Genomic DNA, 18,512 nt, shown 5'->3' on the forward strand with positions numbered 1-18,512 from the left:
GCATTAAGAATGTATGCTGAGATACTTCAAGCAAAGACGTAAGGCAAATTTACAAAGAATCACTTGCGTACTAAGTGCAAATGTAAATGCACCCTTAATGGTGTTTTTTTTCTTTTTTTGATTGTTTCTCTCATGATAGTTATTTCTGGAACGTTAGTCAATGATAAACGATAACATGGAAGGAAATTAAAAGACCTATTTGAGAAGTGCAAATAGTATATATGGAGGCTATTTGATAAAGCATGGCAAAGTGTTTAAGTGGGTTGTCCAGTGGAGCTGCTGAGGAGAAGGATTTCAGGGTGACTGGTAGACTCACCCATCCTTTTTTCCTTTTCCTGTTCAGACACTTGAAGGTAATAAAGATGAAGATATTTTCTTTACTGTGGAACACACGCACACACAATTTTACATTATTTTTCTGTTTTTCTTATTGTTGTTTCATAGCTTGAGCTAGAAAACTACCACCTGAAAAACTGTAATCAGAGGCTGACAGAGCAAATTGAAGCCCTTCAGGATACATTGCAAGGTAAATGTGTTCACCTGGCATTGTAGCCTAGTAACCACCACAAGAGCAGAAGTCAGCATTCCTGGGTTGTATTCTTAACTTTGTCAGAAATTAGCACTCGTGACAGTAAGCAGTACAATTGCTCTGTTCCTCAGTGGGTTCGTTTTTAAGATGGGAATAACATTGCTTACCTGCCTTAAAAACTCTTAGTTGGTTTCTCACCAGCAATTGAATACCGACCCCTTTTTTTACCATTAAAGTAAGCCACTGAGCTCCTGAATTAAAAGCACTCATCGAAATACATAGCAAAACTATCAGTTCACTTCAGAGGTGCAGGGTTGAAGTCCCTGAGGTATGTCACTTTACCCCCACAGGCAAATTACCCTCATCTCCACAGAAGCTCTGCTGGCATTTGAGCTGAGTAACTGAGGACTGAATGGGCCAAGGCAGCAGCTGTCTGGTCTGCCTTTAGAAGCTGGGTTCCTCTGTGCTATCAGGTTGGGTTGAAGAAAGCTGGTCACAGTGCTTGTGCTTTTGTGGTTCTTGCTTGGTGGATAGATGGAGAACTTTTGGTTTCCAGGGCTTGAAATCAGCACCTTTCATCACAACACATTTTGAAGAAGAAACTCTCTCTTAACCATTTTCTTTCTATTTTTTTTTTTAATGAGCTTGGTTTGGTCACAGTAAGATGAGTTAGTTTCCAGAATCTCACTGGGCATGCAGGCAGGGGGCTTTTCTTTCCTGCAGAAGTCTTTCTGGCATTCCTGTCACTCCACAGCAAGGGTATAGAGCAAAATTCCTTTTAAATCCCACCATGTTTCTAGCTAAATGCTTTATGACTGGGTTTTTCTCATCCCCTCTGGCTCTGGTTGTTTACAAAAAGAATGGCTGGTAAGCTGCGTTAATAATCTGGTATTAAGTGTTCCCTGGATCCCCACTCTCTGGGCACTAAACAGCTCTGTCCTCTCCTCTTATCCCCCACTAGTCTCACTGCCAGGCTGAATTCAGAGCCCTCTGCAGAGAAACAATCTCTTCTTGCTTGCTATGCAAATGGTAACAGATTCCTCTATTTCATCTCCTGTCACATCTAGGAAGCTGCAAAAATACCAATAATATTTAAAAGAATGGCCTCTTCTCAGTCTACACTAATGATTTAACTCAGGGGCAGGGGAAGATATGTGCCTGGATTTGTGTGTGCCAGCATTATGTGTTAGGAATAGCTTTGTTAGCATTCAGTTCCTTGTGACTCCAGTGCCAAGGTCAGGCTCTCGTGGTTGTCTTTTTCTCAGGTGTTTCCAAGAGCGGGTTTCATCCTCTCCTCAATCAACAGTGATTTATTCTGCTGTTTGCCCTTCCCTCTGTTACTTTGTGTCTTCAGTTTGTTTCGACTTGCTTGTAAATGCTGTTAGTGGTTAAGCAATGCCTGTAGAGTTTGATGTTCTGGCAGCATTTTCAGCCATAGCTGTGCAGAGTCACGCTCACCCATGTTTTCAAAGCATCTTACAGCTTGGTTCTTTTCAGTCAGGCAGTATATAAATGCCAGGGTCAATCAAAATCATAACATGGAGTAACATCCTCTGCCATTCCGAGTTTTATCCATACTTTCTCATACCCTAAAGCTGCTATTTGGTAGAACCTGTAGAATGGAGATAGCCTTTAAATCTAGTAATCATGGAAAGAAAGAAAGTAGAATTATAAAGTAGAGGTACTAAACAGACAAAGGCCAATGGAGGCAATCTAGGATCTATCATTTATGCCATTTTCTAATATAGCAACCCAAGAAGCAGAGATAAAATAAACAAAGAAAGTGACATTTTTACAGCAAAAGTGTGTAAGTAACTGTTATAAAACTTGATGGCAAAAAGCACTGCTTGGGTCATATAGCACAAAATGATAGCAAAAAGCTCCAGGGAAGTTCTTGCAAAGAAAGCAATCTCACTGATTAGTGTGGTGGTTAAGAAGGTCTCCATTCATATGCTGGAAGCCTCATCTAGCCTCTAGGAATGGGAAGAACCATAACAGCTTGTTTGATGCCTTAAGGCCCTTTACGCCCATTGAAGTCAAAAGCCACGCTAAGTGACTGCTTAGTGACTTAGTGACTTCTGGTCACTGAAGTGGCTTTTGAGAAAGCAGTGTGTGGATAGGCACACTTCCTTCTCATGGCTGTTTTAAGAGCATAACAAGAACCATAATCGTGAATAGGTAAGAAGCATAATTGTGGATAAGTAAGAAGCATAATCATGGATAGGTAAGAGTAAAAATGCTATATTGAGTTAGACTGAAAGCTTGCCTAGGGCAGTATCCTGACTCCTGGTTGGCTGTGGGTGTTTCAGGAAAGAGCGTAGAAAATATTGCAAGTAGAGCTGTCCTTTTTTTCATGTACCCTTCCAGCTTCTTCTGTCAGTGTTCTAGGAACTTCCTAGGCCAGAACTTGGGTCTAAACTGTTCTTTGTACCATTGATAAATTACTTTTTCTGGCCTATCTTTTGGACACGACAGGATTCTGTTTTCTTTTTTGTTTGGAAAACAACCCTTCTTTCTGTAAATTTCAAATGCACTGCCTGATAATTTCATTAGGTGCCCCTTAAGTACACTTTTGTAAGAAACAGCGATTAATCATTTCCTATTCATCTTTTCTGTACTATTTCCAATTAGAAATATATAGCACTTCTGTTATTGCTGCGCACAGCCATCTTCTTTCCATTCTGTATAGTCCTAACTAGGCCAGGGTGCTATTGAAATGAGACTGATAAGAACAGCTTAAACTAGCAAGTAACGCTTTAAACAGTAAAGCACTTGAATGCCCTAACCGTATGTTCTCCTCCATTGTAGATATGACCAGCATTCCTCCCTTTGAATCTCTTTGGAGCTGTAATTCTCTGAAGGCCAGAGCATCACAACCCTCTCTTGCTGAGATGACAGAGCAGAAATCTGTGGTCCTTGCACCTGGTTTCAAACAGGCGTGCCAGACAGGATCTACTAAACATCTCCTCTCTACAGCAAACAGAGTCCTTGCCAATGACACCTTTACTGAGAATGGAGAGGCTAAAACTCTGCTTTCCCAGAGCACGCTGAAGCTCATGTCTGACCGATCAAGCTGGAATCTCTCTGCAGAGAAAGATGTATTCCCAGCTGTAAGTTCTGAACGCAGGTTAGGGTGCTCTGATCCCACATCACTGGACCCTCCCACTGAGGCCACAAGAATCCTTGAGGCTTTGACTTTCCAGTCATCTTTAGAAGGAAACCATAGCACTGTGAGCACCTTGCAACAAGTGGCTTTGGACAGCACCTGCTCCTCTGATGATCTGAGTGCCAGGTTCCGCTCCCATCGGCTGGACTCATCTTCATCAGGAGAAGTAATGAGCATGCTTGAGGGCCACCTCCAAACTGCTGAGCCATCCCTGGTTGTGTCGACATCAGCTGTTACAGCACATTCCTTCTGTCCAGGGAGGGAATGTGGCCTTGGCAGTAGTATGACGTTTCCAAAAATACGAACTCCCAACATACCAAGAGACAGTATCCAGCTAGCCAAGAGACACTATAGCCAACCACAGCCAGGGGCTAATTCTTTCCATTGTGTAATGAGCTTAGAGGCTAGCACTTTCCAGCCCATAACAAGCTCTCCAGTCTGCCATGGGCAAGTGAAGGACACAGATGTTGATGATGGGGTACTGGAGAAGATGGAGACAGAACGTGGCCCGGTGAGGGAAGAAGCTGGAGCATGTGAAGAAATCAACCACTTAACTGCAGGTCAAAGTGAAGCTGTGAGTTCTGAGGCTGGCTTACTTGACCCAGGAGGTAAACCTCCAACGCCACCGCTGCACAGATTCCCATCGTGGGTAAGAAATGCAAGGACAACAATCTGAGAAGTGCTGCTAATCTTTGAGTAGCACCCAGTAGTTAAGTTACAATAGCTCTTGGTCTCAAGCAATTGTTTCCTGTGGACATCAGTCATATTTCTGAATGACCCAGTCTGACAGTTCCAGAACATGGGGCATGCTAGTTCCACTGACAATTTTTGTTTTTTTTTTTTCTCTTTATGAGGAAAAAAAAAAAAGTTATGGAAGAAAATAGTACTCAAGAAACATAGGAATAAAAATGAAAGTCAAGAGGTGCTGCATTGTGATTTATCCTAATAGGTCATCAAAAATTAATCCTTAGTTCTGGTGTCATGTGTTTAAGATAGAAAAGTGACTCATAAATGCGAGTGAATGGACCAGACCAGATAGTTTCAGGGTCAAAAAGCTGTAAATACTAGAATAGATACATGGATGAGATCTGAGCATTCCTATCTCATGGTATACTGCTGCTATTAGGAAAATTATGTGAAAACCATTGGTAAAGTGAACATACGTGTCTTATTGCTTACTTCACGTGAGAGAGAGGTCTGTTGTTACTGCTTTCGGTTATTGTTAATTCAGATGGTTGGGTTGTTTGCTAATATGTCAATCTAACTGATAAACTTGGTGGAAATCAATGTAGTATCAAAAGATAATTCCGTTACTTTCAATTTGCCTTTTTTTAAAGGCATAGGCAAACAAGTGGTTTACTGAAGGTGCAAAATCAAACACTCACTGTTAACCTTCATGTTTTATGATTTTTTTTATATGAAACTTAACAATATTTGTGATCTTTTTAATTTTTACTTAATTTTTAAATTTACTTTTAGTTAAAAATAAAAACATTACTGTGAACCTTCATGATACCAATTTAAACCCCAATATAATCACAGCTTTTTTTCCAGAGGAATCTCTTTTCATTCTGTCCATAATATGGAACTGTGCTGGGGATGAAGCTGGACAGTGTAGTAAAACAAGTTGCAGTTTCCAAGATGTCTGTTTTATTTGCTGCAGAAGTCAGAAAGGTGTCATGAACAGTATACTCACTTGGAAGGAGGGAAAAACGTCTCGGAGATTGGCTGCTATTCCTTTATATAATCTAGAGTTCCCATGTAATGTTCTTCTAGTCCTTTAAGATAAATTTTTCACAGGTGGTCATCAGCTCCACACACATCTTCTGAATGTCTAACTTGAGTTTGGCAAGTAAATTTGATTAAAGAAGAACGGAGCATTTCTCTGCTGCAACTGTATTAAGTTGGTTTTTTACAAACAATGTTATAAGGTGCTAAATTCACAAAAGGCGAGGTCTTGGACATCTTGAAATGGCTACTCCAAACATATGGGATACTTCAAAAAATTGATGTCTGAGTTCCTCTTCTGGAAAATAGCGATAGTACCCATCATGTCCCTCCTAGGGTTTTTGTAAATTTTTTTATTAATGTTTATGAAGCACTGCAGTATTATAGTCAGGAACAGTACAGGAAAAATCCATTATTTTGTCTTCATACCACAGTCAAGTAAGTGTATCCCAGTAGGGCACACTAAAGCATGAATAGGATATTAAATAGCAGCGTAATCAGTAAGAAATGTCCGTTATGTGTCTTAGATAGGAAATGTCTGGGGGAAAAAATGGATGTAATATTTCATTAGAGACTAAATTGCAATGCATACACATACAGAAAATACTAATTCTGTAATTTCTTTTTTTTGTGTACTTGACTTCGCAGTCTTAGGTAATTTTGTATGTATGTGTTGTGTGTTATCTGATAGCGATTGGCTGTATGCTTTAAGGAGCAGCAAGACAGTTCCTAGCCTTGATTTTTATGCATTTTAGACTGGCTGATGTCTTAATCACAACATTGCATTTATTTACAGGCTTGGGTTCCCCCCTTGGAATTTTTATCCCTTTGCAAAGCACTTGGAGATCCTTTGAACTGAAAGCTCCATATGTAGTTATAACTGAGACACAGGCTTATTGAGATCATTCCAGGCATTTCTTTCATTCCCTTATCAGAGAATGGGAATCATCTGCAGGTGGTGACTCAGTAAATTGTCCTGTTTTAGGGCTGTTCTTGATTAATTTTAAAGCATTGTTCATAAAGTGGAAAAAACAGCTTCTTCCAAGTTATGAAATAGTCATTTATTGATAATTGCCATGTAGGTGTTCCAGTTTGTGGATATCATCTCTGTAGCATTTACAAGCCAAGTCTGTTGTGGTTCAGGGGATCACACACAGATGCACATTTCCACTAACAGTCATTCAGCCAACATCTGGTGGAATAGAGCAGTCTTTCTTAGAGGACCCCTCCTTCCTGCCCAAAGCTGTGATTGTGATAACATTCTGTGACACAAGCATTTCTTTTTACAGGAATCATGTATTTGTCTGACCATTGTTATACATGGTATTATTGTTCCAGGAGAGTCGAATCTATGCTGTGGCCAAGTCTGGCCTGAGGTTGTCTGAAGTGGCCATGGTGAATGATACTTCCAGCTGCTGTAAGTTCTAGACAAGACCCATCCTTAGAGGGAGTTTACATTGACAGTGTGGGACCTGAGCTTCTGGCTGTTCATGTTTCTTTATTTCCTTGCCTGTTTTCAAACTAAATTTGATTTCACAGACAGCCGTGATAAAGAAAGTAAGGGAGGAGGATACCTCCGATCTCAGGGATGGTTGGTGCTGGACTGTTTGAGCACCTGCATTCAGTGACATCTTCAGGGACTCCATTATCTCCTTCTTCACTTCCACTGACAGTGTTCTGGCTCTGCATGTCTGTGACCTGCTTTTAGTCCTGTGATTCACCATCACCTTCCCCTGTTGTAGCTTTTACCTGTTTGGATGTGGTGCACTGGATTGCCATCGTACCATGGGGAGCACAGGGTGGGTAAAACATCTTACAGGCTAAATGGAGGGAGCATTGCAGCTGTCTCTGGGAGTTGTATGTAATTAATAACATATCCCCTTGCCTTTCTCAGGCTAAACTGTCCAAGATGGCAGGTCTCCATTATTTGATGTTCCAAGAGGCTACATATGTTCTTACACGCATACATGTACCTCTCCATTAAAACCTACTCCTTTTCACCAGTTTGTATTATTTACTCTCTTAATCTCTCTGTGAATCTTCCCAGTTTCCAATTTTTCACGTTCAACTTCTGGGCCATTTACCTGTCTCATCTACAGAAATGTCACAGTGCCAGTCTACACTACGTTGAAGGGGGTAAGGAGTTACATCACTTTCCTCTCATGAAAAGCATGGTCCAGGGCTGCCAGTAATTTGAGAGAGAACGAGGTGAAGCTGTGCAGCAAAGGAAAGAAAATTAGAGAATGCCAGGAGGTACTGGACATCAAAAGAATGTAGAAAGAGTAGCAGATGATAAATGTATTTAGGAATACAGAACATGGCAGCACATTTTTGTCCAGGAAGCTGCAGTGTGCACTCTGAGGCTGCAGAAACCTAGGGGGTGATAGTGGGCGTAGCCTAGAGAATGAAATGGAAGAGGGCTCTTGACAGCTTATGGGGAAGCACAGGGCTTGTGGAGCAGTAGGAGAGTGTAACCAGAGGAGACCCAAGCTGGACTCTCTAGTCTTATCTGTTTGGAAGTTCTCAGACTAGAAAGGGAGGAAATGAGGAGCCCTGAGACAGTAATGGTCAAGGCAATGTGAAAACAAATGGCCTGCACTGATTGCTCTGTCTCCTTATTGAGTAGGGGTTGTCCTGAGGAAACTCTTCCCTCACACGCTGATCATACAGGTCTGTTTTCCAGAAAGCCACACAGATCAGCAACGTGCCTTTCTTAGATGAGTCTTCAGGCTCCGATGACGACTGTGGCTCCCATGCTAGCTTCAGGACTTCTACTCCTGGATCTGAGAACAGAAAATCTAGCATGCCAGGCAGCCCTCGTGCAGTGAAGAGAGGTAAAGTGGGACTATTGCTACTGAGCAGCATGAACTCTGTCCTCACGGGTGAGGCAATATGTCCTGAACAGCATCATCAGGGAAAGGCAAATGCTCAGCCTTGGTGATGTTAATAAGGAGTTCTCACAGAATGTGTACAGATGTCAACAGCTACTCAGTAGAAACCTGTCCTCTTAGATGGGTTTTTACCACTGGCAGATTTCCATCCAGGCAATTGCTAAGCTAAGACTGTGGGAAGGATTGATCTCCCAGATTCATCACATATCCAGTGAAGCCATCCATACCTTTTCTGTGACTACTTCTTGTAAGCAAGCTAGTACTGATGCATTAAAGAAAATGTCTTTTGTCCCTGTCACTGGCTGATAATTTCTTGACCAGTAAGCAAATCTTTCCTATCTTTGAGAGACATCATGTAATTTGGGTCCTGGCTAGAACAATTTTTCTTGACTGCTGGGAAGGTTAAACTGGATCCTTGAGTGGAATTTTCATTACAATTGGTAGTCAATAAAATAGAATCCTATTTCATGTAGTCTTAACTTCTGTTGTGATGCATTGGCTGTTGTGTCTGTGCTTTGCCAGGGACCAGTCGTGGAAGATTCACAGAAAGCAAAGCCCCGTTGCTGGTGAAGGGAGCCTTTTCTTTAGTTTGAATGAGAGAGGCTTGAGACTTTATAAGGGATATTTCCAAGCTGGAAACAGCATGTCTTTAGATGCTTTAGATAACAAGTCAGTTGATTTATTACTTTTTAAATTTTTAAAATATCTGTTTATTCATCAACAAATTTATTTTACTGTCACTATCCAAAACTCACTCTCACTACTTGTTTTCCTGGGGTGGGGTGGAAAATCTCAGGAATTTGGTTAGTGGGGGTTGAGTTTCCAAAGTATGATATGATTTGTTCTTCTTGAACAAAAAAGCCTTAATGGTGAACTCAGACTTTTTCAGTGTGCAGTGTTCAGTGAATGCTTCTGTCTAGCCATGATTCTCATTCTTTCCTGTATTTTGAACAGGTGTATCTATGTCCTCACTGAGCTCGGAGAGTGACTACGCCATCCCTCCTGATGCCTGCTCCTTGGATGGTGACTGTTCAGAGCCAGAACATAAGCTACAGCGAACATCTTCCTATTCCACTGATGGTGGAGTCTGCACTGTAAGTCTTCCTACCTCACAGTTGTGAAGGTATGCAAACAGAGCCTTGGCCTTGAAAGAGAAAACGCATAACTATGATATATTGAGTTATCCCCTGCAAAGTGATGCTCTAATAGACTGGGCTGTTGGTCCTGCTGGTTTGTATCAAAAGATACAAGTATTTGATGCTTTAGAAGAAGGTACCATTTCTGTTACGTGGTTATAGAAAAGTATAAGCATTAAGGGCTCTGTTCTTTCCTGATGGCTTGTATTGGTTTCCTGTAGTCATATTCTACTTGAATGATGGCCTTACACTTTTGTGACAAAACAAGTTTGGAAATTGAGAGGAAAGAAGGAGAAAGGATAGAGTATTTTGGCCTAGAAAAAAACCTCAAACATGGGCAGCATTAAATTCTGTACTTTTGAATGTAAGAGATCAAGCAGACAAGGAATGGACTCTAATCATGGCTTAGAGATAGCCTTCACTTTTATTTGGAAAATCGCTGCTATGGTAGGAAAACAAATAAGTTTTTAGTGCATCAAACAATCAGTGAAGTGATCTTGAGAAGCTGCCTTTACTGAAACAACACAATGTGGTATTTGCAGCTACACAGATAGTCTAGGGCTCTCTTCAAGTTGAGCAGAGGACACTGACCTTGGATGGCTGCTACTCCCATCTGGCAGAGTAAAGCAGAAAATAATGGAGATGCAGCAAATGTCTGATCTTGACTTCAGCACTCTTTAATTTGTATTTTGAGAGATGCAAGATAACCTTCTCTACCCCTTGCTCTTTGCCCTCCAGGAACCCATGGAGAAATCAGGTTACTTGCTGAAAATGGGCAGCCAGGTGAAGATGTGGAAGAGACGATGGTTTGTTCTAAGAAACAGACAAATCATGTACTACAAGTCTCCGGTGAGTCACTGGGATACATTTAGTCCTGTGTTGGAGGCATAGGGGAAGGCTGTCTGCAGAACCAGTTCCAGGCTGATACCACTGGCAGAGTGGGCAGCCATGGGCAAGCTTCCCCCAAAATGTCCTGCCAAAGAGCTTTGTCTGACCCACAGGTTCAACTGTGGGTCTCTGCTTAGGCAGGGAAGCTCCTTGTGGTGGCAGTTTCCAAGAAGTGAAAGGTTGTTCACAAGGACAGAAGCTTGGCACCTACTGGTTAACTTCACACAGATGATGATAAGCAGAAAGCATACCATGGCCCAGCTATGGTCATGTTTCAAATTAAAATAAAGGAAAAATAAATTGCAATACCAGGAGGGCACTGATCCATACTCATCAGTCAGTATATGGGGCTCTGAGGAAAACTACAACTTTCAGGGGAAGAAAGCTGGATTCTTTCATTTTTCACCCTCCCACATGGACATGGAAATATTAGAAAACTAGGATAAAATTGAAAATAAGCTTTTGTGCAAATGCTGTCTTACAATGATCAGTGAAACAATATTGAGAGAGCATGTTTGTGCATTTAAACCTTTCCAAATACTTTCCATATCTCACAACTTTTTCCAATTATGTTATTTGAAAAATTCTAGCAGTATGCAGTTACAATTTGTATATACAATAGAATACATTTATTGTTGGCCTTCATTATTCTACTGTACTTAGCTACATTACAGAAAAATCTATTTAGGGATATTCACCTTCCATACTTTTTTTTCTTTTGGACCCAGCAACTTCCTCCATACCTGCATAATTACACAATATTTCTATGTAAATACACATCTTTGCCTACAAGTCAGAAATACTGAGAAGATTTATTGTTTATTATTATTTATTATTATTATGCCTTAGGGCACAATGCATCTTTATTTCTAATAGTAGGTTTATTCATCAGAATTCACAAGCAAATTATATATTACATACACAAATATATTTTTAAAATGATTTCATAAATATGCAGAATTTAGATTGTTGGTTGGAAGGAACTTCTGGAAAACCTTAGTCCAACTGACACATTGAAGAGCATCTGTCACCAGCTGCAGAGCAAACCACCCATGGCTTTGTCTAGCTGAATCTTGAAAACTTCCCAAGGCAGAAATTCAGCTACTATCTGGGTACCTGTTTGGTGTTGTGTTGCCTTCCCAGTGAGAAAGAGTTTGTGGGGTTTTTGGTTTTGTGTTTTTTATTTCCCCTAAAGATCAGTCTGAGCTTCATGAAACAGTATTTGTCACCATTACCCTTGTTATATTGTCTTCCACTACTGTGGAGACTTTTGCTTCATGATTGCAATGAGATCACACTGTCTTAAATACAACCTGGCAACCTTCAGCTGCCCTTTCCAGCTCATGAATGCAGACTCCAACCTGCACATGCATATTATGCTCTATTTAAGTACTCTTAAGACCCATGTGAGATTTTTCCCTTCTGAAAAGCTGATTGCTTTTCTTTCCTCAGAGTGATGTTACCCACAAACCACAAGGGCAGATGGACCTGAATTCCTCATGCCAAATTGTCAGAGGTGAAGGGTCCCAAACATTCCAGGTAAGCGTTGCTTTTTCATCCTGCAGATAACCACACACTCAGTGGCTGGGTGAGAGGGCACTTAGTTCAGGCTGAATAGTAGTGTCTCAATTGATATGAACTAACTTTATCTGGCCCCTGTATTTCCTGGCACAAGCCAGGCAGTTAGTTTAATAAATAATGGGGAAAGAGCTAAATTGTAACCCAAATACAGCTTTTTGAAACGGAAAGAAATTCGCCTTTGTTTTTGTTTTTTTTTTACACCATAGCACTTTTCTTTTTTGCAGTTGGGACTAAGGGCTTGAAATCTGTGGGAGAAGTAAAAATAAAACCAGATAGTACCTAGGAACTCCTCTGTCTGAAAGACTCCTCTCACAAGGTCTCCAGCCTGACTGAAGTGTTGGATTCCTATTAGAATTCGAGTTCCAACGAATTAGAAGTTAGCCCATCATTGGGTCCAGTTTTAAGCCATTATTGTTAGAGGACTTCATTATAAAGGCAGCATTAAAGTTTCTTTCATACTGTGACAGAAAGGCATATGGCCTGAAGGTGAGCTACCTTCTGCCCTTATGGAACTGAAGTTGCTATGTCTTAATACTGTTAAATTCATTGCCTCTTTCCTCTCAAAGAGTCACAAGCTATTGAAGGCAGAATGCAATACAAAGTGAAGGCAGCAAAAAACCCCATTTCTGTAGTCACCTTTAAAATGAAAATTTAGCAGCAGCACTGAGAAACAAGAAAGGATGAGAAGGGAGACAGACCACAATATGCAACAGAAACAGCAAGAGAGCTCATGAGAATTTGATTAATCTGCATTTCAGTTCTTTCACTTGGGCTTTGAGGATTAGCACATTTTAAAAAAAAAAAACAAACAACAAAACCTGTATGGGATAATGAAACTCAGCAGCTGAAGAAAAGATTTGTAGGTGTGCAGATTTATACTTACACCTTCTTCTTCCAGCTGATGACAGAAAAGAGAACCTACTTCCTGACAGCAGACTCTCCCAACATCCTGGAGGAATGGATTAATGTCCTACAGAGTATCCTGAGAGTGCAGGTGACCAGTCCTGTTGGTGTTCCTCATAGTGACGCTAAACCTACTGTGAAAGGTTGGCTCACTAAGGTAAAATACTGTTTCTTACTTTATTCAGTTTAGCTCAGTATTGATAGTATACCAGCTTCTTGGTTTGCACAGTAAATGTCAGCAAGAAATTACTATTTTAATACTACCTAGAAGAGTGGGGAAAGAAAGAAAAGTGGCAGCAGATTTCTGTATTTCAGAGAGGAACGTTTGTAAAAATGATAAGGAATAGGACAAACAAAGCTACTGAGAGATAATGATTTTGTCAAATAGTAAGTAATAACACATATCTAGCTTATGTATGTTTTTCTTCATCATGTGTTATGACAGTATGTCATAATAAAAAAAACCAACAGGAGATGCTGTTAAATGTCACATTTAATTGATCTTAACTTGGTGATATAGGAGAGTTTCAAAGAAATGGCTTGTATGGCTCCAAGTTAGTTTATTTCCATTATAACAGACTGCATGCGCATTAGTACAAAGTATACAAAGTACAATGGCTGCAAATTCTTATGCTTTATGCCATTTCCATAGATCAGTTTTGCATACCAAGTTACTATGAATTTTTAAATGTAATTCTGGTCAGCTTCTAAAGATGGCTAAAGACAACCTGCATCTGAAGCCTGTTCCTCTGCAATAGGAAACAGATACCTAGATTATATGTTGACTGGTCTTTTCCTGCTGAGAATAAATGATTCATTCCTATAATCTTAAAAAGGTTATTCTTAATATTGTATTTCAGGATACAGAAATGATGGGTCGTTTTGAATGAGTAAAATACTTCACAAAATCTTAGACACATTTCCATAAGCACCTATGTCCCATCTACTTAGGTGGGATGTACTTATCTGCTTTTGGAAGTGGTGCCCTGTGTGTTTTGAGAGGAACTCTTATTAGCATAGAACAAATAATGTATGAAGGCTTTAAGGGAGAATTGAATCGAAAGTTGAAATCCTAGAAAATCATTCCAGCAACACTGCTGGTGTTAAAAACATGTATTTCTTTGTCCTCCTTACAGGTCAAGCATGGTCACTCTAAGCTGGTCTGGTGTGCACTGATTGGAAAAACTTTCTACTACTACCGAAATCATGAAGATAAGGCAATGCCTTTCCCCTTTTGTTCCTGAACCCTCCTTTCCTATTTCTCATGATGCTTTCCTTCCTTCCACTGCTTCTGTGTCTCATACTTCAAGCTCTTCCTTGGTTGTACCTCTCTTCTTCTAACAGCATCTGCTCCACAAAGAGAATCAATGTTTTCTCTGATTTTTTTTTTCCTTAAAGCTAAAATGACAAAAGACCGAAAAGGCGAGTGCCTGCTCTTTCTCAGATCACTGTATATCTTTCTCACTTCCTCCATTTGGTCTTGTGAAGACTTTATAGCAGACTTTTATATAGCAGCTGATATATTTTGCATACTGTCATGAAAATAAGCAGCAACAACAATATGGGATGAGGGAGGTCATTTAATCAGTGTATTGTGCTTCCATTTCTGGAAGCTTGGCCCAGTGGTCCATTACTTTGTCTTGGTGATGTCGAAACCCAAGTTTTAGAATATCAAGGATTACTGTGACTCATACTTGGGATTGACTTCCAGAGTTAGCACAGCAGATATCCTCTGTTTGTCTGAATCTACCTATTTATGCAATTTTAAAAGTACTTATTATCCAGTAGCAAGCAGAAAGTCTGACCAGGATCAGAAAACAGTGGCTCAAGATACTGAGAAACTGACCATCAGAAAACACATGTGGCCTTGCAGAACCAATGATGTAAACACAACTGACAAGTGTAATGGGAAGAAAACAGTACCTTATGGGAAAGGCCATCTTTTTATTTGCATATTCTCATTCTGACCTGTAGATGCGCTCTCAAGAAAAGTAATAGAAGTAGTAACACAGTTTGTAAGTACTTCCGTTGATGGAGCAGAAGAGATTCTATAGAAATGAAAGATTTCTATAATTACATTAGTTAAACACTGAATTATAGTTTATTCCTTACATTTTGGAGAACTGCTAACAGTTTGACCTGGGTTTTCTTTCCCAGTGTTCCCTGTCCATAGTGGGAGATTAGCTGTACTTACCTGACTTGCTTCCCTTCCTCATAGTGTCCCCTAGGGCATCTGCCAATGTGTGAGTCCAAAGTGGAAGAAGTAGACCGTTCCTGTGACTCTGATGAAGATTATGAAGCCACTGGTGGAGGACTTCTCTCATCCCACTGTACATTGGTGATTCACCCACAGGACCAGAGTCCCACATACTTACTCATTCGCACCAAACAGGAGAAGGTATAAAAGGCAGACCTTTTGGGGAAGAATCTTTTTGGTATTGGTGGACAAATGGGGCATACAGACTGAACTGTTTGTAGAAAACAACGTCTGCATTGACCCCTACTCTTCTCATCCTTATGCCTAGAATACTTGGCTGTACCATCTGACTGTGGCAGCTGGTAGCAGTAATGCCGCAGTGGGCACATCATATGAACAGCTCATTGGAAAACTATTGGATGCAGAGGGAGACCCCAGTAAGTAGAAACCATAAACTCTTTTCCACAGTAGCAAAGTGTAAGGAAGGGAAATTTCAATTCCCAGTTTCAATCCAGCCAAAGGTGAGGGAAGGGGATTCTCAGTAGAACAACGTATGATATAGCGTCCTTCTCCCCTAGTTCCGCAGTAACATCTCCAGAGAGAATACAGGCATTGTAGTGAAACTAGACAAGTCCATCACATTGTCGCATCATTTATCAAAGCAAACTTCTGTAACACTAATTCAAATTAAAAAGAACTGGAGCTTTCATTTTTCCTGTTATTGTTGGTCCTGATTTCATTTCCTGGGAATCTTGACCATACAAACGCATGCTCTCTCCTCTAAATACTCACACACATTTGCCATTGCATCTGTTCCTCTGCCTGCATGTATAAATCCTCACACATACATCCGTGCTCGTCTGTTCCTCCTCATCTTTGATACTTGCTCATTTGTTTATGCACCATGTTCCCAAATGTGTGTTAACATATGCATTTGTACTTAATACTCTTTCTGCACACTCACGTACTCCTAGGCCTGTATGGGAACCTTGTTGAATAGTGACTTGCAAAGAAAGGTCCCCACTGCAGGCAGCTGCCCTGGCAGAGTTTGTGTCTCTTGCTTGAACACACAGCTGAGCAGTTTCTCACCAGAATCCAGCTGATGAGAAGCTCTGACAGCAGGATTGAGGATAGCAGTACTTCTTTCTGCTGATGGCTAATGCTGCTGGTGGCTCGTTGTTCATGGCAGGCTTTGCACCAAAGATAAATGTGGCCTAGTGAAGTACTGCTTCCTTGGGTGCCTTGCCATTTCAGCAAGGCCCCTTTTCAACGTGAATACTGTCATTTTTCTTCAGATTCTCCTCTGTGGAAACATCCTATGTTGTGCTACAGTAAAGATGGGTTGCACACATCCCTCACCACTCTGCCATCTGAGGCTCTACAGACTGAAGCTGTGAAACTTTTTAAGGTATTTAAAGGGACATTGCATCGTGTTCAGTTATTTTGCTCTGTTGTGGGGGCAACAACATTGTTTGGTCACGTTGTTCATCACAACATTTACTCGTCAGCATTGGTTGCTTTAGACAGGCCTGCTGGGTCATGTAATTACAATAGGGGACAGTCAGATATTAGGTGTGGTTCACTCTCTGGAAGTTTAATTTTCCTTGTAGGGAATCTGCATTTAGAAGCAATGTCCCTCACAGGCTTTATGCTTCAAAGTTAGCCTTATCTTCCTCTTTCCTTTCCAACAGCTGGATTGAATGGAACAGAATTATTGGCAAACTCAGTTGTTGTCAGTAAGACCAATGGTGAAGCCATTGGAGGTTTTATCCTTGCACTCCCCAAGTGTAAGATCAGCAGTAAGATTGGACAGTCTTAGCAAGGTAAAGCACAGGCATGGGAGGCAGGAAGCATGTTTTCCCCTCAATTCTCTTGCTGACTTGTGAGCCCTCAGGCTGGGGGAGGTTGAGTGAATTTTCTAGTTGCCACGACTAAAGAGGGAGGGGAGGGACAGGAATTAAGTATTTATTCTCCTCCCTCCTTTCAGGGTTGTTTAGAAGAATTCATTAATTGTCTGTAACACACCTGGATACCCTGTCCTGGAAAGTAGCAGAGAAGAGTCATTGTATTCATGGTGTTGACTAACTTCCACACTTTTACAGTCCTGTCAGCTGTTCATCAATGTCCCTGTGGAGGCAGCCTCTATTGATTACCACGTGTCACTTGCCCAGACAGCACTGCAGGTCTGCTTGACGCACACTGAGCTGCAGAATGAAATTTACTGTCAGCTTGTTAAACAGACCAGCTGCCGACAGCCCCAGAACCACTCAATCATTCAGGTCAGTTCCTCTTTTGTCACTTCCACTCTGTAAATACTTTCTATTTAATTCCATGCTTTTAATAATTAGGAATGGGACTGGTTTTCATAAAATTGTGCAAATGCTAAAGGTGTGCTGGAGGAAGGAGAATCTTGGCACTTCTGTGCAAAGAAATACATTGAGAATGTAACTACTTGCAAAATGAATTTTAGTTTATTTAACCATTTACCAGTTGCAAATGGTCTATTCAGGCCATATTCAGAATCAAAACTGACAGCTCATGTCGGCTAGCTATAAGTGCCACATGGTATTAATTTTGTTTTCCATTTTAGTTAATCAACAGCATGCAAATCATGAATATTACTGTTAAGCATGAAATCTGATTTTTGCACTATAATTATTGGGTAACTCAAATGAATAAGTTACACTGTGAATGTAGATACTTGGTTGTAATATTCCCAGCTCAAATGAGAAAATAAAATCTGGTTGAAGAATAATGGGTCTAATTTTTTAAAAAATCCCCCAGTGTATTCTTTGTTATGATTTGCAGTTGCAAATAGGAAATAAATATAAATTTAAGTCTTAATCGTTCACTCAGCTCTGGCTACGTTAGTGTTTTCAAAAGTGGCTAATGATTTAGAACACCTCCTCTAAGAGTGCAGGTTGAGATATTGAAGAGCATCCTGTCCTCTGACCATTGCTTCCCTTTGAAGCATCTTGAATTACATGTCTAAAAATGGTCACTTCCAAAAGCGTTGTTCACCATCCAACATTTTGGTTGCACTATTCTATGAAAGACAATAGGCAAGAAGAACAGAACAAGAATCACGTCCAGTTTTATGTTCACAGTGCTGGCAACTCCTGGCTTTGTGCGCTCCCTTGTTCCTGCCTCAACATCACTTCCTCTGGTACATCAAACAGCACTTGCAGCGTCATGCAGACCCCAGGTAAAGACTGCAACATCATTTTCTTCTGCTAAGCTGATTGTATGTTGCATCCACTACTGATAAAGGTGGAAGCAATTTTGTAACTCACACCTGCAAAAAAGTTGAGGGAGGGGACAGAAGATTCCCAATGGTATCAAGCTGCCCGCCTTCAGTCATTCACATTAATTTGTCTGTTATATTAAGCTAGTTCACAAAACTGTGTGACCTATACTAGGCAAAAGAACTTCTTGCCAATGCAACTGGAGGTACATATTTTCTTTTACTTTGGTCTGTCTTTGTGTCAATCAT

At 40.6% G+C, this 18,512-nt stretch overlaps 1 protein-coding gene across 4 annotated transcripts in view; it reads left to right on the forward strand.

The window, feature by feature from the left end:
* Positions 1–18,512, forward strand: part of PLEKHH1 (pleckstrin homology, MyTH4 and FERM domain containing H1) — a 54,424-nt gene that overhangs the window by 18,004 nt on the left and 17,908 nt on the right. For all 4 annotated transcript variants that reach the window (XM_064460072.1, XM_064460074.1, XM_064460073.1 and 1 more), the window contains exons 6-20: positions 445–526; positions 3,338–4,344; positions 6,762–6,840; positions 7,471–7,559; positions 8,107–8,257; positions 9,269–9,408; positions 10,189–10,299; positions 11,791–11,877; positions 12,818–12,979; positions 13,959–14,039; positions 15,041–15,220; positions 15,348–15,456; positions 16,315–16,427; positions 17,122–17,298; positions 18,127–18,224. In XM_064460072.1, coding sequence (XP_064316142.1) covers positions 445–526; positions 3,338–4,344; positions 6,762–6,840; positions 7,471–7,559; positions 8,107–8,257; positions 9,269–9,408; positions 10,189–10,299; positions 11,791–11,877; positions 12,818–12,979; positions 13,959–14,039; positions 15,041–15,220; positions 15,348–15,456; positions 16,315–16,427; positions 17,122–17,298; positions 18,127–18,224 — 2,666 coding nt within the window. The remainder of the gene's footprint in view (positions 1–444; positions 527–3,337; positions 4,345–6,761; positions 6,841–7,470; positions 7,560–8,106; positions 8,258–9,268; positions 9,409–10,188; positions 10,300–11,790; positions 11,878–12,817; positions 12,980–13,958; positions 14,040–15,040; positions 15,221–15,347; positions 15,457–16,314; positions 16,428–17,121; positions 17,299–18,126; positions 18,225–18,512) is intronic.

This window comes from Phalacrocorax carbo, chromosome 9, assembly GCF_963921805.1.
Source record: "Phalacrocorax carbo chromosome 9, bPhaCar2.1, whole genome shotgun sequence".
In the NCBI taxonomy this organism is placed as follows: domain Eukaryota; kingdom Metazoa; phylum Chordata; class Aves; order Suliformes; family Phalacrocoracidae; genus Phalacrocorax; species Phalacrocorax carbo.